Source organism: Dipteris shenzhenensis, chromosome 30 (genome assembly GCF_047967505.1).
Source record: "Dipteris shenzhenensis isolate YYH24624 ecotype China chromosome 30, Dip_SZ_1.0, whole genome shotgun sequence".
NCBI classification, from domain to species: domain Eukaryota; kingdom Viridiplantae; phylum Streptophyta; class Polypodiopsida; order Gleicheniales; family Dipteridaceae; genus Dipteris; species Dipteris shenzhenensis.
This window is the reverse complement of record NC_141625.1, coordinates 16,741,179-16,766,046: the sequence shown is the minus strand read 5'-3', so window position 1 is coordinate 16,766,046 and position 24,868 is coordinate 16,741,179. Positions and strand designations below refer to the sequence as shown.

The 24,868-nt window shown below is 49.1% G+C and overlaps 1 protein-coding gene across 2 annotated transcripts in view; it reads left to right on the top strand.

Moving 5' to 3' along the window:
- Positions 1 to 24,868, top strand: part of LOC147881779 (uncharacterized) — a 102,077-nt gene that overhangs the window by 40,957 nt on the left and 36,252 nt on the right. The window contains exon 2 of one of the 2 annotated variants that reach the window (XM_087401941.1): positions 5,644 to 5,881. In XM_087401941.1, the coding sequence (XP_087258067.1) occupies positions 5,644 to 5,881 (238 nt within the window). Of the gene's footprint in view, positions 1 to 5,639; positions 5,882 to 24,868 lie in introns of both variants that reach the window. The other variant, XM_087401942.1, reaches the window with a different exon arrangement.

Sequence of the window (24,868 nt, the reverse complement as noted above, 5' to 3'; positions counted from 1 at the left end):
ACTCAAGGTGTAGACACTTCACACAGATAGAGGGGGGGAGTATATGTCTCATGAGTTTGAGGCATTTTTAAAGGAGAAAGGCATGACACATCAGCTTACAGTGAGGCTTAGACCTCAGCAAAATGGCAAAGATGAGCGCAAGAATCGCACTGTTCTGGAGATGGATAGATAAATACTCACTAGTAAGAAGTTGCCTCACAGGTTTTGGCTCGAAGACCTCATGTGTGCAAATTATGTTTTGAATTGGGCTCCCACAAAGGCTTTGAAGACAATCACTCCCAATGAGGCATGGCATGGGAGAAAGCCTTCAGTGGATCACTTCAGAGTTTTTGGTTGTGTTGCATATGCCCACGAGCCTGTCGAGTTTCGACGCAAGTTGTTAGATAAGGCACTTAATGCATTTTTGTTGGGTATAGTGCACAAAGCAAAGGCTATCGTCTTTACAGTCCTGCTTCTCGCAAGATTTTTGTGAGTAGAGATGTTATATTTTCAGAGAATTCAGCACATACACATGCTGAATTTACTATTCCAGCTTCTTCAGATGATGTTTTTGAGGGGATGTTTCCTCCAGCATTTGGTTCCCCAGCTGAGACTCATGCTGAGAATCAGAATTTACAGCAACCTCTTCCTGATCCACATGTCCCATTCAGCCACATGCTGATTTTGTACCTCCACAGGGTGTGGATGAAGTTGTCAGGCAAGAGATTCAAGAGATACACACAGCCAAAACAGTTTTGAATTGGTTGCTACAGACTCTCAGGGAGAGTAGGCTTGAGGCACCATTGCCTAGCAGGACTCGTAGTGCAGTAAGGCACGCAGGGGGGGCTCTTTCTGTCGAGACAACTTGTGCAGGTACTCTTCTTGATGAAGAAGAACTTGACTCTTTTGAAGAAGCCAAGGATAATGTGCATTGGATGCATGCCATGCATATTGAATTGCAATCCATTGAGAAAAATCAGACATGGGATGTTGTGGATTTGCCACCAAGTAAGCATGCCATTGGTACCAAATGGATTTTCAAAGTGAAAATGAAGCCAGATGGGTCCATTGAGAGGTACAAGGCAAGGCTGGTTGCCAAAGGCTATGCACAAAAGAAGGGCATAGATTATGAGGAGACTTTTGCTCCTACATCATGGATCACCACTATTAGGTCAGTTATTGCCATGGCTGCAAATTTTGTTTGGAATGTCCATCAGTTGGACATAAAAACAGCTTTTCTTAATGGGGACTTGCAGGAAGAGGTTTATGTTAAACAACCTCCTGGATTTGAACTTTCTAGCAATGCACTTCAAGTTTGCAAGCTTAATAAAGCTTTATATGGGCTGAAACAAGCCCCACGTGCATGGTATGCCAAGATTGATGCATTCCTGGCAAGTAAGGGGTTACATAATAGTCCCACGGAAAGCACCCTCTACATCAAGAAGGATGGGGGAGATATTTTGGTCATCATTCTGTATGTAGATGTCATGTTGCTCACAGGGTCAAATGAGGAAATAATTGCAGATTTCAAAGCTGAGTTGAAAGCTGAATTTGACATGACAAATTTGGGCATGTTAAATATTTATTTGGGGATCTAGTTTATACAAGACAAGCGTGGCATCGTTATGTCTCAATCCAAGTATGTGCAAAAGCTTTTGGATAGGTTCAACATGCATGATGTAAGCCTATAGCCACTCCCATGGAGCCGGGGCTGAAGCTTACTATGCATGATGCAGGTGCATCAGTGGATGTCACACTTTATAGTTAGGATGTTGGATGCCTCATCTATTTGTGCAATACTAGGCTCGATATTTAGTATGAAGTATCTCAGGTGAGCAGATATATGCACAGCCCAAAGACAACACATTGGCAGGCTGTAAAACGCATCTTCCGTTATTTGCAAGGCACAAAGTCTTATGGCTTGATGTTTCCCAGGGGGGGTGACTTGCAGATGCATGCTTGCAGTGATTCAAGATTGGGTTGGAGACTATGATACCAGGCAGTCTACTAGTGGGAATTGTTTCTTTTTGGGCAAAGCTTGCATTTCTTGGCTGAGTAAGAAGCACTCTACAGTGGCTACTTCCTCATGTGAAGCTGAGTACATGGCAGCTTTCACAAGGACAGTTGAATTTGTTTGGTTGCGTGGCTTGTTTACTGATCTTCGTCTCTTATTGGAGGGTCCTTCTCCAATTCTCACTGATAGTGAAAGTGCTATAGCAATGGCAAAGAATCCAGTATTTCATGCTCGCACGAAGCACATAGAGGTTCAATATCATTATGTCAGAGAGAAGTTGCATGCAGGGGAGATCGGTATGATCTATGTGTCAACACATGACAATGTTGATGACATCTCTTCCACGTGAGAAGTTTGAGGCATTTTGCAGTGCCCTAAACCTATCTCCTTTTGGTGATTGATCACTACCTTGTATACCACATTGGCACTGCAAGGGGGTGTTAGAATTATTATTATATTCTAGGCAGTGGCCAATGTATTGAAATAAGTAGGTTAGGGGCACGTTTTCCTCATTGAGGTTTTTTCCCCTAACCACAGTCCAATCCCTAACTATGGTTAGTGGATAGGATAGGGTTTTGTCACGTAGATGAAACCCCTCACTCTCTTTTTGTACTTACACTCTTCTATTCAGTACACTTATGTTTGCTCTCACTCTTGCTTATTGCTCATCTCACTCTCACATGAGGGTGCGAAGGTACTTGAAAGGTACCTACATCTATGGCATCACTTACACGATAGGCATTGAGTTGGGAGGTTTTTGCGATAGTGATTGGGTAGGTGATGGTGACACCCGGAGATCGACTTATGGATACTGTTTCTTACTCTTATTAGGAGCTGTGTCATGGCTGAGTAAGGAACAACCTAATGTCGCCCTTTCATCTACAGAGACAGAGTACAGGGCTGCTTGTACAACGGCATGCGAAACATTGTGGCTTAGGTGGATCTTGGATGACATGAATGTGGCCCAAGAAGATGCGATGGTGATTATGTGCGACAACTAGAGTTGCATAGCAATCGCCAACAACCCCGTGTTTCACGCATGGACGAAGCACATCGAGGTCCACTACCACTTTGTTCGAGAACTCATTGACCAAGGTGTCATTGACTTGATGCCCCACTTGTGAGCCCCTGATTTGAGGGGACAAGGGGGCAGAAGACAATAGGGGGAAGGGATGAACATAACCGGCTTTATGGAGGCAGCACCCTGCGTGGAAAATGCTCTGGTAGACACGGGGGGGCTGGAGCAGCATGTGGTGGACATCTAGGGCTGGCATCAGCAGCCCAAAGGCCCACAAATGGCCTATTTATAGGCCAGACCAGCATGGTCTGGTCGGCCACCTGCAGCCTTAAATAACCGACCAAACAGGTCGGTTTGGGGGCCCAGGTACCTTGGACAAGGAGTCGACTCCCTAGTCGGCCAGTTTGAGGGTTCCAGGCCCTCCTATATAAAGCCCACCATCTCCCCCTCATTCCTCATCACCAGCACTGGCAGCCTTGCACTCGGGTAAGCGTGCAGGGAGAGGTCTTTTGTATCAGCATCTCTTTGCTGTTTTCTGCTCACCTCTTGAGCTTTTGTCAGCCCACTGTTAGTAGAAGAGTACATCTGAGTTTTGTCTCTATCTCTCTATCTATCTCTCTTTGAGTGTTGTATGAGCTGTGATCCGGAGTGATTCTATCCTCTACTTTCCAACAAATGGGGGGACCTCTCTTGCACACTTGTCCTCAAGGGAGTCTCCTTGGACGGCTGGAACCCTGAGGTGGTGAGGAGAGATGGTCTGCTGGAAGATCAAAGATCTTTCCCCAGGTGGTAGAGGTCATCTTAAGGGGGTCTGCTCTGCCTACTCTTCGGTGGGGTGGGGCTGGTGGGGGCCTTGTGCTCGCTTACTCTGCTTGACATGCATGATGTATTTGGTTCTTCACAGCTCTCTTGCCAAGCTTCTTGTGGTCCACGCAAGTCCAAACTCCCTCAGATGGCTCGAGCAAAAGGGCTTTGCGATTCATGCTGTTGTATGTTTGTGCGGGGAGGTCTATCCTCCTGAGGCTCCCGATACTATCCTAGGTGAGGCTGCAGGTGGGTGGAGGCGTGACCTGCATGGCGAAGGCAGGTAGTCTCTAGAGGACCCATTTTTCTGCACCCGAGGCATTGGCTGGGAGGCTTGAGACCTCAAAGCCTTTGTCTGAACTAGCTGCCATCCAGGGTCTTTGGAAGAATCCTCTTGGGCATGGACTCTGGGAACTCTACAATCGCCTTGAGCCGTGGAACACCATCATCTGCAAGGACCAAGGCTGCTGTACACGGGGACTCTAGCATGGTTTTGAAGCAAGCTCCGATGATGGAAGATAGGATGGAACGATATTCCTTCGGAAGCCCTAGGAAGTCTAGCGTCACTGGAAATCTCGGGACATAATGTGTCGTCTCCATGTCCTCTGTTGTCAAACTGGTATGGAGAAAACCGCATGTGGCCAAGGAAGATGGGGCTCTGATCCACATGGGCCTGGGTAGTGACAGGGGAACTCAACTATAGAAGGAAGACTTCTCTCCCACAGATTGTGACTTGCTGCTTGCCTCTAGGCAAAGGGAGACCCCAATAGCAGGGGGTGTCAAAGGAGCTGCCATGAGGGCTCCTGTGGCCAGACCAGAAAAAGTCACCAGTAAGATTACAATTTCCAAAGTTGAAATAGAGAGCTGCTCATGCTTGCAAAGAAGGGAAAAAATGGGGAAGGTGGAATCGAACAGTTGGCTGTCAAGGCAGTCTGAAGGGGAAAAGGAAAGAGGAAGGGATGAAGGGGGAAGGGAAAGAGGGGGGAAGGATGGATGGAAAGAGGGGATAAAAGAGGGAGGGGGGGGGGAGGGGGGGTCAGCTCACAGGCTGTCAAAATACAACCTGACAGGGAAGAAACAAAGGGCCTTGGCCCCAAGAGGCAGGGAGGCAAGGCAAGGCTGAGCCTTACTTAGCCCAGCGATAGGCTGAAAGGCAGCATTGCTGGCATGAAAAAGTCCAGAGAGGAACAACGAAAAAGGGGGGTGGATGCACTGAGGCTTTGGAGGGTTCTCAGGTTCACCATTCTCAAATCTTGGCCAGTACTTGGACAGATACGGTACACACTCTGATGGCCATTTGGGCAACCATGTAGGGATCATCTCGAGCAGCCTCCTCCAGGAGAGTTACTTTTCTCAGAGATTGGAGAGACTCTCCCTTCTTTGCTGAGACTTCTACAGGGTTGAGTTGGCATTTTCAGCCTCAGCCTTGGTTTTTTTCTACCTCATTCCTCTGAGGTGTTTTTTATTACATGCTTAGCATTTTGTATTTCCGCATAGAGCTTGCTCTAGCGAGTTTCTTTCTTAGTTAATAGAAGTCTCTTTTTTGCTGATGGAAGGCAAGGAAGAGGAGGGGTGGGACAGTGCCCATATATATTGCCCATATATATTGCACTGATTCTCATTCCTCTTCAAGTGAGATAGCAGTAATTGTTTGTAGAGGGTTCAAGTGAGACAGCAGTAGTTGTCTGTAGATGGTTCAAATAGACATGGTTGTTTTAGCTTTTGAACTGGCCCAGGCTGTGAGAAACATAATAATTGATGGTTGCATGTAGTGCTGGTCGAAGTCTTTTCAATATCTGGCTCCATACTTGATTTTCCCTGTAGGCAGGCGTTTAGGAGGCAGAGGAAGCAGAGATCTTGCTGATGAAGAGGAAATGAATGGTAACGGAGATGTCAGCCGTGGAAATTTGCAAAAAAGGACAGGTTCAGTTAACAAACCTACAAACCTGGCTGAACTACGTTTACGGCGCCTTAAGGCTGTGGAAGCAAGGTCCCTCCGTGCAAACAATGAGCCTTCAGCAGCAAGGCTTACTCCCCTCGGCATGATCCTCTTTCTTACACAAAAAGTACATATGCTCAATCCTTAGTGTTGTTCTCTTTTACTAGAAAAAAGGTGAAATGCAGTAGTTATTTGTTCTAATTTCCTTTTTGTGCACCAAAGCACGCTAGGTTTCAAAGGATGTGTTGATAATTTGATTATGAACTTGTGTGGGTTTTGTATTGCAGGGTGATAATCTATTAGCTAGTAGAGTTGTTCCTGCTGTCAGGGCCCTTTGTTTAACTTTGTTATGGCCCTTTGTTTAACTTTCCTCTTTCTGTTTGCTTTTTCATGTATGCTTTTCCATGTTTCAAAGTCAACTCACCTCTTCTAGTTGAAGTCCTTGTAAAGTTTTCAGAGGAGCACGCGACTCCTGTAGGGTAGAGGTTAACAAGCTGCTGTAAATGAAGAGTATGGCATGCAGGTTTGTGTGCCTACTTCCAAAAAGTATGCTAGAAAACTTTTTTGAATGTTTAATGTCTCATTCCTTTTTTGGTTTGTTTTTAAGAAAGAGCCTTCTATTAAGTATTAAAAAAACTCGTGAGAGCTAGCTCAGGTGAAAATACATAATGCTTGGCATGAACAAAAAAACCACCCAGAATGGGTCAACCAAAAATCTCAATACAAATTAGAAAGAAACCAAAGAAGAGGTTGAAAATGCCACCTCAGTCATCTATAGACTTTGAGAATAAGGAAGAGCCCCTCCATGCCCTAAGAAAAATATCCCTCTTGGCAAAGGCTGCTCGGGAGGAACCCTGCATGCTCGCCCAACTGGCCATCAAAGTATGTAAGGTATTAGTTCATATACGTGCCATGTGTGAGAGGCATGGACCTGAGATCCATCCAATGCCTCTGTGCATCTTTCTTTCCAGATATGCCATGCTGTAATACTCGCCAGTATCTCCCATGAGGTATCCACAAAAGCATGTACAGGTCTGAAGGAAGATAAGGGAATATCATCTAGAGAGTAGTGCTCAACTAAGTATTGTGGAACGGAGATAGCCCAAGAAGAGTCCTGTCTCTCAAAGAAGATCTAAGGCCCCCAAAGAGAGCCAAGCCACTGAACCTCAGGTCATGTAGAAACATGAAGGAGCAAAAGTACTGAAGATCCTAGCAATTTCCTGCCCTCGCCTGTTTGCAATCCCATAAGCAATAGTGAATGGACTCCTCAACAGACCTATAGCGAGTACAAGAAAAGTTTGCCCCATAAGCAGTAGTGAATGGACTCCTCAACAGACCTATAGCGAGTACAAGTAAAGTTTGCCTCAAACTTGGACCTCCACAGGTTCAATGCAATCCCTCCATGAATAGACAACCAAAAGAATAGAGCGATTTTTCCATTCCTGAGGGATTTCCAGAGTCCCCTCCAAAAGACTCTCTGAAATCAGTAGAAATATGAAAGTTCTCCAAGTGAGGGGATTTGGAGGGACTCCAGTCTCTAGATACAGTATAATAAAAGAAGGGGAGACTCTTCTCTTGGTGCCTGCATCAATCCATTCCCACTTTTTGGGATCCCAGTGCAAGAACTTGACGCGGATCCCTTCGTATAGCCAAATCCTCCAATAACCCAAGAGACTAAAACATGGGTTCGGATCTAGATGCCACTGCAAATCCTTGCTGTGATCCACACACCCTATGATCTTGAAGGCTGAAACAAAATGGCCAAGAAAATATCATCTAAAGATTTGGACAGCCTACCATCAGTTTGAACATCAAAGACCAAGGCATCCTCATGTGCTCCTCGAAAGGCTATGATGTGAAGTGGAATGCCTGTCCTCGAGAAAGCCCCCATCCAAGTAGAGCAAACAACCAGTCTATCATTTGTATCCTCCCAATCCTTAGGTAAGGCTGCATCTTGCTGCTGCATCCTGTACTATTATAATTTCACACAGCCATTTTCAGTCCATTTTGTGCAGTTGTCCCATTGGCGTGACACCGTCATAATTCTCCTTCTTGCTTCTCTCCCCTGTCCACTCTTTCCTGGATAATCACTTTGTCATCTCTGTATGCAGTCCACTTTCTTGCCTTTCTTGCTGCCATTACTCGTACCATTCCCTCCCTTCTGTGCTCCTGCTGTAAGAGAGTGAGGTCGTCATCCAAGTATATTGCCCTCATACTCATGAGGGTAGACCTATCCATGGCAGTCCTGAGTTTCAACACTAATGGTCTTGTTGGTGATTCCACCTTGCCTACCTCTAGGCTGTCTTGCACGTAAGGTTGACACCCATCTGTGTGTGTGTGTGTGAGAGAAGTAGAAGTAGAATTTATTAATGTCCATGGGGGGCCAAAAATGACCCATGGGACCATCTCAATACAATGTGGAGAGAGAGAGAGAAAGAAAGAAAGAAAGAAAGTGTATTATTGTCCACTAAAGGCCAAAATGGGCCCATGGGACATCAAGAACTCTGCATACAAGATAGCACAAAATCAACGTGCCACAAAGAAGAGGCATCGTCGAATATCATCTAAGTGCTACGCAATACAATGCAAGTGAAAGTACGTAATGTCAAATCTGAGCCTAAATACAAAGTAAACTAGATGCAAGGAAACCGCCCCTAGGTGCAAAATGGGGGGATGAGTACAATATGCCAATGCAAAGATACAAGTCCAGGTGTCACGGAGTCTGAGAACCAAAATAATACTGGAAATCCTGTCCATCGACTCTGCCTCCTGCTATGAGAGTACAAATCTGAGCAAAGGTGAGGTGAGCGGCTGGTGGGGCGAGATCTCCATGAGTAAGTCTCCTCCGAAAAGCTGCCATCATCCTGGATCGTCTGGAGATGAAGCGACGAGTACGTCCCCTATGTAACAAGATCCTGCGGCGTCTACAAACCATCTCATATGTACATCCACAGGGTGGAGGCATGTGTCCTGTGTGAGCTCTGACCTCCTCGTGCTCCTCCTGGTCTCTGTCCTCTGGTATAGCGTGTGCCTGAGCTCTATCAGGCTGGGCGCATAGCATGTAGATCCACTGCTCTCTGGGCTCTCCTCGCCTCAATCCTCAGCTGATGGGATGAAACCTGCGTCTGTCCAATGGCAATCCTCAGTGCATGTGAGACTCCTCTGTCCTGGAGATACTGGGGTCTGATGATGAATTCCTCCTCCGACACTCTCAGCAAGTGGTCGCGGTAGATCTTGGTGGGGAGCTCTTGGTCCCCTCTCAAGTCCGAGATATATGGAGCTTGAGGAGACCTAACCGTATGATACGGTTGATCTCGTGGGATCAACTCAGGAGGAGGCGCTTCCATGCTGTACTGAAAGTGGGAAAGTTTGCCCATCTGGATACCGTGTTTGGCAAGCCATGCGGATATACGTGCATACCATCTGTCTGTCGCACTCTCTACTAGTTGTCTGGATAACTCCAGGGCTAGCCTCGCAAGTCTCTAGTGAGGTAAGTCCCAAACTCTGTGGATGACTGTCATTGTCTGAAAGATGGCATCATCTTGGAGAGGTGTCATGGCGAACTCTGCTTGTACTATCTCATGCGGGATTGAGGGCTTACTTCGAATCATCCTGGGCCCCATAATCACCTGTAGCTGTTCAAATCTCCTCCACTCTGTTCTCGGGAGATCGCATCCCTAGAAGGGTGCTACCTGGCGGTTGGCGCACTAAAGTGTCGAAAAGCCAGCCCATCCTGAAAGTTTGCCTACAAACACCGTCTCTCGAGTCGGGCCAAAGCACTTTGTCCCCGTGTGAGTCGTGCCGTGGCTTCCTGAGACATCGTCAAGATGGGTCTTGTGAAAACCTGCTCCCAAGTATGTGTAGGACCGCACTATCTCCACTGGCTCACCATGGTAATTGAAGCTATGTCAATGAAGCACCACGCATGAGGTGATGAAGATCATCACCTTGGTCTTCCCAAGGTTGACTGTCAAGTCTCTTTGCAAAAAACCTCTAAGGCCTTTAGGTGCCTCTACAACAACCCCTGTGCTGAGGATGGTATGACGACTATGTCATTGGCGTATAGAAATATCTGTATCATGAGGTCAGTCAGATGTGATCTTGGCCCCTCGGGTGGTCTATGAAAGATGTGATCTTGTCAATGTGCAATCTGAGAAGCGTCGGTGAGAGGGGGCAGTTCTGCTCTCTACCCAATCTGACAAACCACACGGCGCACGAACTATCCCTCTGACAGACTCATACAGACTCATCACACCCTAAATCAAAGTCTTTGGGATTTGCGGTGAATAATGGGGAGCAATGAGCAAGAGTGTGAGCAAATGTAGAAGCTGAATAACTGAATGAAAATGAGTGTAGTACAAAAGTCAAGCGAGGAGTTTTTTCTAAGTGGCAAAACCCTATCCTATCCACTAACCGTAGTTAGGGATTGGACTGTGGTTAGGGGGAAAAACCTCAATGAGGGAAAAGTGTCCCTAACCTACTTATTACAATACATTGGCCATCGCCTAGAATACAATAATAACTCTAACACCCCCCTGCAGTGCCAATGTGGTGTACAAGGTAGTGATCAATCACCAAAAGGAGATAAGTTTAGGGCACTGCGAAATGCCTCAAACTTCTCACATGGAAGTGCTTTGGTGAAGATGTCTACAACATTGTCATGTGTTGATACATAGATCATACTGATCTCCCCAGCATGCAACGAGCATGAAACACATGATTCTTTGCCATTGCTATAGCACTTTGACTATCAGTGAGAATTGGAGAAGGACCCTCCAATAAGAGACGAAGATCAGTAAACAAACGACGCAGCCAAACAAATTCAACTGTCACTGTGAAAGCTGCCCTGTACTCAGGTTCACATGAGGAAGTATATTGTAGATTGCTTCTTGCTCAGCCAAGAAATGCAAGCTTTGCCCAAAAAGAAGCAATTACCACTAGTGGACTGCTAGGTATCATAGTCTCCAGCCCAATCTGAATCATTGTAAGCATGCATCTGCAAGTCACCCCCCTTGGGAAACATCAAGCCATAAGGCTTTGTGCCTTGCAAATAACGGAAAATGTGTTTTATAGCTTGCCATGCATATACGTGCTCACCTGAGATATTCATACTGAATATTGGGCGTTGTATTGCACAAATAGATGAGGCATCCAACAGCTTGGCTGTAAAGTGTGACATCCTTTGATTCACCTGCATCATACATAGTAATCTTCAGCCCCGGCTCCATGGGAGTGGCTATAGGCTTACAATCATGCATGTTGAACCTATCCAAGAGCTTTTGCACATAGTTGGATTGAAACATAGCGATGCCACACTTGTCTTGTATAAACTGGATCCCCAAATAAAAATTTAACATGCCCAAATTTGTCATGTCAAATTCAGCTTTCAACTAAGCTTTGAAATCTGCAATTATTTCCTCATTGACCTTGTAAGCAGCATGTCGAAACTCCACAGGCACGTGGGCATATGCAACACAACCAAAAACTCTGAAGTGATCCATTGAAGGCTTTCTTCCATGCCATGCCTCACAGGGAGTGATTGTCTTCAAAGCCTTTGTGGGAGCCTAATTCAAAACATAATTTGCACACATAAGGCCTTCGAGCCAAAACCTGTGAGGCAACTTCTTACTAATAAGCATGCACATATCCATCTCCATAAGAGTGCGATTTTTGCGCTCAGCTTTGCCACTTTGCTGAGGTGTAAGCCTCACTGTAAACTAATGCGTGATGCCTTTCTCCTTCAAAAATGCCTCAACTCATGAGACATATACTCCCCCCCTCTATCTAGGCGAAGTGTTTGCACCTTGAGTCCTGTCTCATTCTCAACCATAGCCACAAAGTGTTTGAAATGCATAAACACCTCTGATTTTGCCTTAAGATCATAGACCCAAGTATAATTGGTGAAGTCATCTATGAATGTAAGATAATAGAGATAACCACCAAAAGCAGGTGTCCTCATGGGACCGTAGACATCACTGTGTATGAGCTGTAATTTCCGAGTAGCTCTTACTGCACCATCCTTCTTAAAAGGAAATCTATGTATCTTGCCAAGGATGCAACCCTCACATGCATGAGCAAGAGGTGATTCCAAAGGAGGCAATGCGTCAACCATAGCATGGTTTTGAAGTGTCATTAAGCTGCCATAGCTCATGTGCCCATATCTGGCATGCCATAACTCTGCATTCTGCATTGCAGCAGTGGGAGTGCTCACTGAAAGTGCAAGATCGGATCTTTTCTCATAAATGTCAAGCTGAAAAAGACCCCGATACAAAGTGCTTGACAACATCAAAGCATAGTTATTCTCTTTGTATCTGACTGCACACTTAGCATCATCAAATATGACTTGAAATTATCCTCTATTGAGAGAGCACATTGAAAGAAAATTCTTCTTTATACCTGGCACATAACGAACATTTGAAATTCTGAAATTTGTGCCATGCGAGGATGTGAGTATGATGTCCCCTACTCCACACACTAAATAAGAAGAATTATTTGCACATGCGAGGATGTGAGTATGATGTCACCTTTCTTTTTAGTAGGTGGAGGATGCAAAGATGCAAAAAGGCTCTTCTTAGAAGTGATGTGCTTAGAAGCACCACATCAAAATACCAAGTGTTCAGTGTCTCATTGACACTGAGAGAGCATGAATCCTTTGAAGGGTCATGACTGCAAGTCAAGAAAGGATATGTGTCATCCTCAATAGTGGCTGTAGTATCTGAACTATCCATTGAAAAATCTGAAATGCAAGACAAAAAGGCATAGTGCTCTTCCACAAAGTTGGTTGTAACATCTCCTCCATCATGTGCATTAGGAGATGATGCATCTGAGACAGCCACACCTAAATCCCTTTTGTTTTCTTTAGCTATGCGCTTCTTGCATTCACCAATATAATGACCTGGCTTCTTGCAGGAGTGACAAATGCCCTTCTTCTTAGGCTTATCTGTATCACCTTTAGCCTTATAAAAGGGATGTCTTGAATCAGCTTTATGCTGATGTGCGGGCTGATTGGCATGTTGCTTTTGTTGCCCTTTTCCTTTGGGCTTAAACTTAGAAAGCATGGTATGCTCCCCAACCTGTGTTGCCACATTTCTTGTCTGCTCTTCCTGCAATAGAAGTCCTACCAACTGGTGAAAAGAGAGAGGATTGCTGCCTCTCCTCAATGATAAATTCAAGGAGGTGTGGAAACCAAGATAGGACTCAGGAAGGGAATTCAGAGTGGTGGTAATCATCTTTGAATCCGGAATAACTTCATCTATATTCAGCAACTGTTCCCTCAAATCCTGAAGCTTTGTGAGGTGAACATTCATGGAATCTCCCTCATCCATATGCGTACGAGATAGCTCTCTCTTCAAGAAGGAAACTCTGGCATCATTTCTTGCTGCAAACATACTCTCTAAAATTTCCCGAGCTGCCTTTGAGGTTTTGCATGACCGAATGTGACGAATAATGAACCTCTTGACAAAAAGAAGTTGTGCATCCCTAGAATCCCATCTTTTCTCCTCTGTTGTGGGAGCAAGTGAAGTAGCAGTTGCTCCCACTACTTGTGCTGCATTTGGATCTCTACCCTTGCCTCTAGCTGTAGGAGTGACAGGTGTAGCCACAGATTTTAGCCTTGCCTCATCTCCATTGACATAATCCCAAAGATGTCTGTCAACCAAGATGTTGCGAACCATAAAACTCCACAAGGAGTAGTTGGTTCCATCCAACATTTCCTGGGATGCAAAATGCAGAACCAGAGTCTGCCAAAAAATTCTTCCCACAATGACAATTACTGTCAGAGCCTATCAAAGGCTTAAATGCACCACAATGCTCTGCAAATGCCCAAAAATCTGCAAAGAATATCTGTAAGAAGTGGCAAAAGTCTGGAATTTGACTCACACTGAGTCCCAAACTGCTTGCAAATCTCCCAAATGGTCTTTCAACTGCCAAATTGCATCCGAAATGCAAAGGCCCCAAATTTTTGCAAGAAATTGCACTTGAAAGGGGCAAATCAACTAAAAGGCCCAAATTTCTTCAACTCTGTAAAAAATACAAAAGCCCCAAATTTGTTCCCAAAATGCAAGCCAAGCAATGGCTATCTACACAAATGCCTGTCAAAAACACCTTTCAAAGTCCACTTGCAAAGAAAACCCTGCAAACAACAATGCCGCTAGAGTACCCTGTAAAGGTATTCTTTTTTGAAAATCTGCAACAGTCCGTATAGTGCGGACTGTACGGCTGTACGGATGTTGACTGCAGGCAGTTACCTTAGAGTACGGATGACTTGTACGGAAGGTACGGTACGGACTGTACGACCTATACGGAGGACTTGCATAAAGGGTACAGTACGGAATGTATGACCTGTACGGAATGGTGGCGCTGATGCAACTGTACGGTACGCAGTACAAACCGACTTGTACGGCTGGCACGTGCATTACGGAAATGCAAGTACGGATGGCGTTGTTGTGCGGACGAAAAATGTGCGGAAAAATGCAGTTGTACGGAAAGATAGTCCATATGTTGTACGGACGGCAAGATTTTGGGCAGGGAGCAAGCGGTGAACCGGAGCTGTGGGCTTGCACAAAAGCGGTGAAAGCTGGGAGCTTGGGCAGGAGGAGCTGGTCCAAGAGTTTGTCTTGGTTTGATACCGAATGTGAACAATGGGGAGCAATGAGCAAGAGGTGAGCAAACGTAGAAGCTGAATAACTGAATAGAAATGAGTGTAGTACAAAAGTCAAGTGAGGGGTTTTGTCTAAGTGACAAAACCCTATCCTATCCACTAATCGTAGTTAGAGATTGGACTGTGGTTAGGGGAAAAAACCTCAATGAGGGAAAAGTGCCCCTAACCTACTTATTACAATACATTGGCTACTGCCTAGAATATAATAATAATTCTAACATTTGCATCTCCTGTAGTCTCCTGATCATGTAGGATCATGGGATGGTGTCAAAAGCTTTCTGGTGTCTAGACTTCGCCTCCTCAATGATAGCCCTCAAAGTGAAGATGTGATCTAGAGTGGAATGCTGCCTCCGGAATCCTGAAGATGTGATCTAGAGTGGCATGCTGCCTTTGGAATCCTGCCTACCCTAGTGCCTGCTGCCCCCTTGACTCTGTATGACTGTTAATCTCCCTCTCTAGTACCGATCCATAAATCTTGGCCAATGTGTGGCCAATCATGAGGGTGCGGTAGTTCCCAGTATCCATGGGTTCTCCTGCCTTGTGTATCGTTACAATAGTGGTGGTGCTCTAAGCCGGTGGGAAGCCATGGCATACAACATGGTTGAACATTTGTGCTAGAATCGGGGCTAAGACCTTTTGCCCAGGTACAAAATGCTCAGTCCTTTAGGCTCTCATGATCCTGTGCTTTCCGGTTGTGTAGCCGACGGAGTGCAGCCTATACATTCTGTGTAGTGAACAAGTGACAGGTAGTGGGCCTAGGCATAGAGGACATGTCCGGTGGTGCTTCCATCGAAACATCATATAAAGAGCATGCATAAGTGTGCCACACCCTCGGAGTAGTGATGGGAATGGGTGGCTTCCCCTCCGACAGAAGCCCCCATCTTGTGGTCGAGTCTCCTCCTCGAAATGATATGATAATCTCATCCATCTTGTGTGTGAGGAAGGCCCATCTCTTGCGGTGTGTCAACTTTCAGTAGATACGCTGTGCCTCAGATGACGTCAATTGATCCTGGGCTCACTCCCGTGTGAGGTGGGCTTGCGTCTCTCTACACTTGTCGTCAAACCAAGGTTTTTGAGGCATCTTCCCATCTCAGGCCCGTGTGGATCGGGTCGTAGGGAAGGATCTGGTGGCATCGTCTTGTACCATTGAGGCAAGGGTGTGTGAGGCATGGGCGAGGTCTATATCATCTCCCAGTAGGGTCGGAAGCTCTCTGGCTAAGTAACTCACATATACAGGGTCGAGGGCACAGACAAAGTGGATATGGGTACGAGCGGGTGTGGCAGGCATAGTTACCAGGGAACGGTGTTCCGGCATCCACTACGCCTGGCCTCGACCAAGACCACAAATCCAAGTGGTGGAAGGAGGTGAAACCTGAACGCCTCTACAACAAGTCAAAAGGAGGAGCACGCAAGTGGGATTGTCCCTATTGTGGTGAAGAAAAATTTGGAGGGTCAGACTTAGGGCGGAATCATTTATTGAGAATAAAGAACGGAGGCATTAATTTTTGCCCTAGGATTATTTTAGATGCAGATATCACACGTTTTCAAGCACTTGCAGATAGGTTGGATGCCAAGGCAGCACGACAAAGGTTCTTGATCCTCGTGGTCGAGCACGAGCAACCCCACATCCCAGTGCGACAACGTCTCCATCTGCTTCTATTTCTAGCTTCTTCTTTGGGTCTACAGCTTCACACACACATATGGGGACTCCCACTTCATCATCCCCTGGCTCGAGAGTCGTGCAGGCTATCCTTGTGGCCTCATGGTATCCTGGGAGGAGGGCACATGTAGATGCTGCAGTGGGCCGATTCTTTTATGGAGCAGATGTACCCTCAACAAAAGCCTGAAATCCTTACTTCATCGATATGGTGAAGGAGATTGCAGCCTTTGGACCTAGTTACACTCCTCCCACATGTGAGGCCCTGTGCACCACACAGCGTTTGGCCATTCGCATACTCAGCCAGGGGGCTAGCTTTTCACCTGTTGAGCGGTTGTGGAGCTTTTTTGGAAACATTGCATCCAAAAAGAGGAATAGGCTTGGGGTTCAGAAGGCAAATGATCTTGTATATGTTAATGCAAACTTGCGTTTGCTTAACAAATTCAGGGTAGAGTGCACGAACCATATCTTGGATTTAAACTGATGAGGAATCCAACAGTGATGCAACAGAGGATGCTCCTGAGCATGAGGATGATGAGGCCCAGGACCAGGATCAAGATGATGACGCCCAGCAGGGTAAGGGAGAGGCCTTTATTGCTATGCCACCTTCAGACCATTAGGGCTGACTCTCTTTCTTTCTATACACCATGTACTTGACTCGAGAGTCTCGAGTCGTATTTTGTATTGAGGCCTTCATGCCCGAGGCATGGCCTCCCTTTTTTGTACTTTGTGTATTATATGCTCTCGGATCTATAGTATTCTACAATCTACTATGTTTTATTCACATTGCAAACATGTACATATCAGTTTTGAGTATTCTAAGAGTGTCTTTAAATGTCTAAAGCTGAAATGGAAAGTTTAGAGCTTCTAAAAGTGGTTTTCTTTTATATGAATTGATGACGTGTCATATGATGTGGCATTCCGGTTCTCATTCCCATTCCCTGGCACTTGAAATTTCAGAACGTTCCCGTTCCCTGGTAACTATGGCGGCAGGAGCTCTCCCTGTGACTGGTGTAGTAGCAGAGATATGGAAGGCCAGATATGAGTGTTCAGCCCCGAGTGGGGGAGGGGGTACTGTGAGATCGTGTATCCACAAAGCAAAAACTAATGGGCCCAGTAGGTAGTCCACTGTTGTGGGAAACAATTGAGCCCCCTAGATGATGGCATCTCTGAAGGCCATCGTAGATGATGAGGTTGTGGACTGTTCCCAACTTAAGTAAATGTTGTCCGTACGCCATCACATGTGAGGCATTTGTAGAGTGTCTTAGGATCCAGAGCTTTGTTGCATCTACCCCCACAACCATGTGGAGATCTCTCTCATATGCGAAGCCTAATAGGCCCCTTTTCTATCTATTGTCCTTGCATTGAAGTCCTCCAGAAGGAGGGTGAGTGTAGAGTAGGGTTGGGCATGTGCCTATGCCACGATTTAGGTGTTGTATCCAGTTTCTTCCGAAGCAGATATGCTTGTCCGGAGAACCTACCAGGGTATTATGCTTTGCCAGAGGGGACCAAATGTGTGCGGGCCAGTTTGGCTCAGTTCATAGGGCCTTGTGGACATGCAGACATGTCACCTTGGAGGTGCATTGATGGGGGTGTTCCTAAAGAGGGGTCGTAGGTCATATGGCACTGTTTAGGGCCCCTTTGTAGCGTGCTTGTTGCCACGTGGCAGCTCCTTTGGAGGACTCACACGAGGATCAGGAGCTTTGGCTTGTCTAGAGAGGTAGTGCTTTTAGGTGCACTTTCATGATCCACCAATGAAGGGCTGGCTTTTTGACACCCTAGTGAGACCGACTGCCATGTATGCAGCACCTTTCTGGCGGAGTGATCTCTTGGTGACAAATTGGAGGAGATTGGAGTGGCTACAGGTGATCATGGGGTCTAGGATGATTCACAGTAAGCTCTCAGTCCCTCATTAGATAGTACAGGCAGAGTTTGCCATGACACTGCTTCAAGTTGATGCCATCTTCCAGACAGTGACATTCCTCCACAGAGTTTAGGCCTTACCTCACTGGAGACTGCATTGGCAGTAGAGTCAGAGAGCCGAGTCAGCACATCATGGTATGCACGGGTGTCCACATGGTTTGCCAATGAAGGTACTCAGATGGATCGGCTTCCCCCTTCAGTATAGCATGGATGCACCATGCGAGTTGATCCCTTGAGATGAGATGAACCATATCATATGATTAGATATCCTCCAACTCTATACGTCTAGAACTTTGGGGGCAGACCTAGATTTCCATACCAATCTTGAGTTCTATTGCGACCTCTTCTTGAGAGTCTCTGAGGCTTGACTCATCATCCGAGGATAGAGGAGTCTCACATGTACAAAGGATTGTCTTTGGGTAGATGTGGGTCTCGTTCCATCAGTTGAGGATGGAGGAAGAGAGAGTAGCAGGCACACCCAGAGAGCAGGATAGTAGGCAATGCACATTGTGGGATGTTGAGATAAAGAAGCAATTCTTTGTGCCTAACCTACCTACTATGAGCTCCGGGGACAATATCACTGCCTCTTTCAATAGGGGCACGGCTTTGGTCCACTCTCTCTCGTGATCCACTTCCACGACCATGTCTGTGTTGGGGTCTTTCTAATTGAGATGCGATGGCAAATAGAGACACTATTGAGGCAGATTAGACAACAAAAGGATGTGACCGTGCCACAAGAGGCTGGGGTAGACGGAGCACAGCGACATGTCTTGAACTTCTATGCATTTGAGTCACCTCTAGGAGATAGTGAGGTGGAGGAGGAGGAGCCAGCTGACATGAGGGCCGTGTGAATAAGTGGGGAGAGACAACGCGATGCTGCCGAACCAGAGACATAGAGACCACACACGACACAGAGAGTGACCAGAGCACCCACGATCGAGGTTTGGTTGATCTCAGCTCTCCCCAGAGGAGACCGGCAGAGACAAGGTGTCAATCTTGACATAGCCCATCAGATGTTGAGGAGACCACGTCCCCCACCACAGCGAGAGACAGCTCGGCAGATGCACATCCGGAACATCTTTGCAGCCAATCGGAGAGCCACCATGGCATTAGGTCTTCGGATTCTGAGTTTCAGTTTTTTTTTTTTGCCGAAAAAACAGTTCTAATTATATTACTTCGAGAACAAGATACAAGAGGTCAGCTTATAGCTGACGGGCTGCGTTCACAAACCGGACGCAGCCCAAAAGGTAGCATAATAAATCATACTCTCACGGAGGAATATGCTGAGTGTGAATGAACAGCCATCGGGGTGGTGAGTAGTGCCACCGAAGGCCCTGCGTAGTCTGCTCGAAGAAGAGGCTCTGTGTATCCCAAGCCTGGAGGAAGCGTCTCCGCTTCTCCTGACCAGCCCGGGAGTCTCCCTGAATCTGGTCCCACTGGCCTCTAAGGGTATGAATAATCTCACTCCAAATCTCCGCCATGATCTGGGCAGTCGATAAGGAGGTGCCACCGAGGATCTGCGCGCAGCGCGAGGTCCAGATGTGCCATCCTGTAATGCTGCTGATAATCTCCCAGACTGGCTGCCTCTCCTGAACTCCTGTATCAGCCTCTGCTAGGTGCTGTGGGATACCCTCGAGCGGCCCCCACGTCCCCTGTGTGATAAGGAAAGTGGGGTCCTGCTGGCATGCCTCGAACAAGTGATGAAGACCAGGTGCGGTGCTGCACCAACAGAACGCGCCCCAAGTGATCACTCCTAGCTCTGGTGCTGCACGAGTAAGAAGCCCGAAAGTCCACCTCCACACTTCCTGGGCGCGCGTGCAGCTCCACAGGCAGTGTTTTGGTGACTCCTCATCCGCATGGCAAATCTGACAGCAACCGTCCTGGCCTATCTGCCTCAACCAGCTCCCCACTGGAAGACCTTTGTGGGTAAGAAGCCACAGGAAGTATGAGATCTTCCGCGGCCGCCAGCTCTCCCACAAGGCCTTCCAGAAAGCCTGCAAAAAGAACCTGGAAATACCCTGTGCGTACCAGCTAGGACGCTGGGTGGGGGGGCGGCTCTGCATCCTCCCGAGAACTCGCCTGCCCAGAGTCGTGCTGTAAGCGAAGAAGGAAGTCGGCCCCTGTCCTGTCACAATCTCTGGCCACCACCACTCTCCTGGGTCCCACTCAAGCTCTGACAAGGCCCGCCCCTCCCAGAGCCAAAGACGCCAAAGCTGCAACTGGTCCTGCTCGATACTGGGGTCGGTATGCCAGACCTTCCCCAGAAGGCCTACGACCCTAACCCTCTGCCACGGGAGTAGGGGGTCGATGAGCGCATCCTCTCTCCTGAGTCGTCCGTCCCCTGAAACCGCGAAGAAGGCGATAGAGGAGTCATCCAAACGTCCTGCGACCACCAGTGGGATGCCACGGGGGGTGAACTGTCCCAGCCAGTGGGTGTCTCCAGGCATGAGGACCTGAGGCTCAGGTGGGGCCAACCAAGCGGCTGGGATCGCACCGTCGATCTCCGTGCGTCTCGCCTGGACTCCGCGTGCACCTCCCGCTGCGTCTGCAAGATCGGCCATCTCCAGATGTCTGTACGTATCCCTCCAAACTCGAAGGGACCGGGCTGGCCCCCTCATCCAGCCGTCCCACCTGATATGTGATCTCTCCCCCAACTGAAGGCCCTCGGCGTCTCTGACCTGCCCATTCCAGACGAGCGGCTGGCGATCGATCTCCTCCTGACAGCTGGGCTGGGACTGAATGAGACTGAGACGGAGCCGCCTCCAAACCATGAGGAGGCTACGAACGAGTGGGGAGCGGGGCTGAGTGAGCGGGGCGGAAGTGAAGATCCACCTGAAGGACGGTAGCCACTCTCCACCTCGGCGCGGGACACAAGAGCCGACTCCCTGCTGAAGTAACATCTTCCACGTCTGCCCCCCTGGGGTCAAACCGCGGATGATAAGCTTGCCTAACAAGGCCTGACTCTGAAGCTCTGGATCAATGACCCCCAGACCCCCCTCCGCCTGCGGAAGAATGACTGTCTGCCAAGCAACCCTGGCTCTGGTATCTCTCTGCCCATCCTCCCCAGACCAAAGAAAGTTCCGAACCAACCTCCTGAGCTGTGCCACGCTGGATCTCGAGAAGCACCAACAGGAAGCCACATACCAAGCCGTGGCTAGAAGGACCTGGTTAACTACTAAAGCACGACCTGCAAGGGACAGCTTAGCAGTGCTCCAGAAAGCCAGCTTCCGTCGGATGGAATCTAGCACCGGGAGAAACTGCTGAGCTGGCGTAATGTCTAGGCCAACCTGGAAGCCAAGGTATCTAGCTGTCTGTCCACGTGGAATCCATCTGAAGCCCAGGAATCGCCCCCACTGAGAACACGCCCCCGGGTCTGTGAGAAAACCAACTGATTTGTTCCAGTTGATTTTCGCACCAGCGGCCGAGCAGAAAACCTCCAGGGCCATCCGCACCCTCTCTAGCATCCTCTCATCGTCCTGGACATAAAGGGCTGTATCATCTGCGTACTCTGAGTCCAGAAGCTCCGTGTCCTCCCGGAGTGGAAGGCGAACACCCCTGAGCCCTGTGGACCTCGCCCGAAGGTAGTAAGTCATGGCCTCGGCGAAGAAGAGAAACAGATAAGGAGCCAGGGGACAGCCCTGACGTACTGATCTCTCCAAGCTGAAACGCTCACCCATCCTGCCTCCAATGATGACTCTGCTAGACGCTGTCCTGTACAAAGCTGAGATACCCTGAATCCAGCCTGCCGGGAAACCTAGCCGCTCCAGAGTCCCCTCCAAAAAGGACCAATCCACGCGATCGTAGGCCTTCTCGAAGTCGAGAAGTAAAATGGCAAGGTGTGAACCGTTGTACTGAGCCCACTCCGCCGCCTCTGAAAAGGTGAAGACATTATCCAGGATACTGCGATCCTGGACAAAGCCTGTCTGAGTGTCATGGACGAGGTCTGGGAGTAGAGGTCGAACTCTGGCACTGATCATCTTGGCGAGGATTTTGTAGGCAGTGGTAAGGAGAGTGATCGGACGCCACTGGCGGATCTCCTGTCTATCTCCTCCCTTCGGGATGAGGCAAATCAGTCCCGAGGAAAGGCTCTCTGGCATCTGACCGCTGCTGAAAATCCCCTGCAGAGCTGCAAGGAGGGGCTGATGGATCTGGTCCCAGAAGGAGGTGAAGAAAGCTCGGGATAGCCCATCCTCACCTGGGCATTTCTGCCCATCAATAGCCATCAAGGCCTCCAACATCTCATCCGCGGTGAACGGCGCCAACAACGTCGCCTGCATGCTGGGCTGGACCAGGGATGGAATGTGCCTCCACACCTCCTCACGGTCACGACTAGCACGAGGGGCAAGTGGCTCCTGCTGGAAGAGGGTCCTGTAGAAGTCAGTGGCCAACCCCAGGACCTCCCCCGGGTCCGTAACAAAGTGACCATCCGCTGTCCTGAGACTCCGTAACTGATCACCTGCAGCTCTCTGGCCGTGTGTCCTGAAGAACTCCCTGCACATCCGGTCACCCTTCCGGGCCCAGAAGGAGAGAGAGGCGTGATAGGAGAACTCGGAGCGACGCTGGAGGGTCTCCTCCAAGAGGGCTCTGGCTCGAAGGGCCTGGATCCGAAGCTCCTCCGAGCCCGGGGAAGACTGCTGAAGTCGCTGAATGGAGGCGAGGTCCCTCCGAAGAGCTCTCTCTCTGCCCCACCAATCCTGTCGAACCTGTAGGGTTGCGAGCTGGCAGATCTGGCTGGACTCCTGCAGAGCCTGCGCTACCGAGTCTACCAGATCCATGCCCTCCCCCCAGTCTCTGTCCCAAAGACTGCAAATGCTGCTACGGACGTCCACCCTCGAGAAGATGGAATCGGGAATCCTGCATGATCGGGGGGGGAGAGTCTGGGCTGCCGAATCTAATGAGAGGAGCACAGGCGCATGGTCGGATAGTGTCGTCCCTGGAACAATGCCCGCCTGGCCACCTCTGCTGATGGCCCAATCACTGACATAAAACCTATCAAGCCGCTCCAGGAGTCTGCCTCCTTCCCTGCGGAAGCCCCAAGAGAAGTCCAGGCTCCCGTGCCAACGCCGGAAGGACGGGTCTCTCCAACTGTCCCTCCCTCCTGTCGCGAAGATGAAAGAGTCCCAAGCTGACTGCTCTGCCTGAGCCATACCTGTGAACTCCGGATCTCTACCCTGCTGGTCCTCCAAGGTCTCCAGGTTGTTGAAGTCTCCTCCAACAATCCAGGAATCCATGTCTGGAAGAATCCCTGTAAGTGTCCTCCAGAAGGTGGCTCTGCATCTGAGGTCTGTGGGAGCATAAATGTTGAGGATTCCTATCTTGGATCCCTCCAAATTCAGGCCTACCCAAAGGGCTCGGCCTGGGATCAACGTGCCGTGACCGAAAACTGACTGAGCTAACTGCTCGCACACGGAGGTACAGACCCCCCCGCTCCTCCCCTGTGCGCCGATCGAAGGCTCCCAATAAGTGTAGGAGCGTCCAGGGAGAACCTTCCCACAGCTACGGGCATGAGCCGCAGAAAGCTTGTGCTCCTGGAGCAGCAGTACATCCAATCGACCAATCACTGCAGGCTGAAGTTCCTGACGCAAAATGAGCTTCCTGGGACCACGGGTACTCGAAGAGTGAAACCCGTTCACATTCCAGGATATGAGGTGTAGGCTCATGGAGAGGGATGGGGGGCTGCGAACAGCTGTCTGCTCGCAGAAGAAGTCGAAGAAGAATCAGACAGATCGGAGTGGAGGCGCTGCCGCTTGTGAGAAGGTTTGGAAGGGGAGACGGGGTCGTCCTGCCCGTTCTTCAACACCTTCAGCAAAGGCGAGAGGCCTCTAGTGCCATGAACAAATGCTTTCTCGAGCCAGCTCGAGATCTCTGAAGCGGTCATCCCGTAGAAGGTTCGGAGTTTCTGTTGGGACCAAGCTCTGACATCCTGGGGAAGAGGCCATGCCAGGGGGGGTCTGAGGATCACGATCAATCGGAAACGTTTGGCAGCGCAACGCCACCGCAAGCGCACATCGCCCTCGGACCACTGAGTCTCGAGGAGCTGCCCACCGGACGGGCCTATCCAGGAGCAAATCTGGGCGTGTGTCTGCTCTCTAAGAGCCTCCCACACCGAGTCGTCTGTCCAGGTCTTGGTGCCATCGCTGAGGAACGTGAAGGCGAAGCTAGGGCCATCCCTGGGAGCCAAGGCACCAATCCTCCCATCCGCCCCTTTGCGGAGCATGAAGATACTAATGTCGAGACAAGCCGGGAAGGTCCCAAGGTCGGCCACATCCAGGTAGTCCCAGGGGCCAGATCTGTAAAAGTCTCGAGGGAGCTCTCTCTCCTGGAGCTGAGACCCAGCTGAGTCTGCCACTGAGGGGCTAGCGGGAAGGGAAACCTGCTCCACTGGTGGTACAGACACCGGGTGTCCTGCAAGCGGGGGAGGAGGGGGAGGAGGCTGCGGGATAGGCGACTCGGGCTCCACGGAGGCGACTGGCGGAGAAGGTGGAGGAGGTGGTGCGGAGGCTGCACTCGGCTGGGAAGGCGACGGTGCAGCTAACTCTGTAGGAGGGGCGAGGGGAGCAGGGGGGGGAGGGGGATGGGGATGCATCTGGAACTGGGGCTGAGAGGGAGGGGGAGGGGGAGGGGACTGAGGAAAAGGAGGCGGGGGCTGAAACTGCGGGGCGGGCGAAGGGGGGGGAAACTGGGGAAACTGGGGAGAAGGCGGGGGGGTGGGAGAGAGGAGGATCTGAGGCTGTGGAGGGCGGGCTGCCGTCGAAGAAGAGGCTCTCCCAGGTCCCTGGGGCATCTGCCTGTCAGGTCTGTGGAGTGCTGCTGCAGGAATGGTGACCTCTGCCTCCTTGCCTTTATCCGAAATCTTCTTATACTTTCCTCTTTTC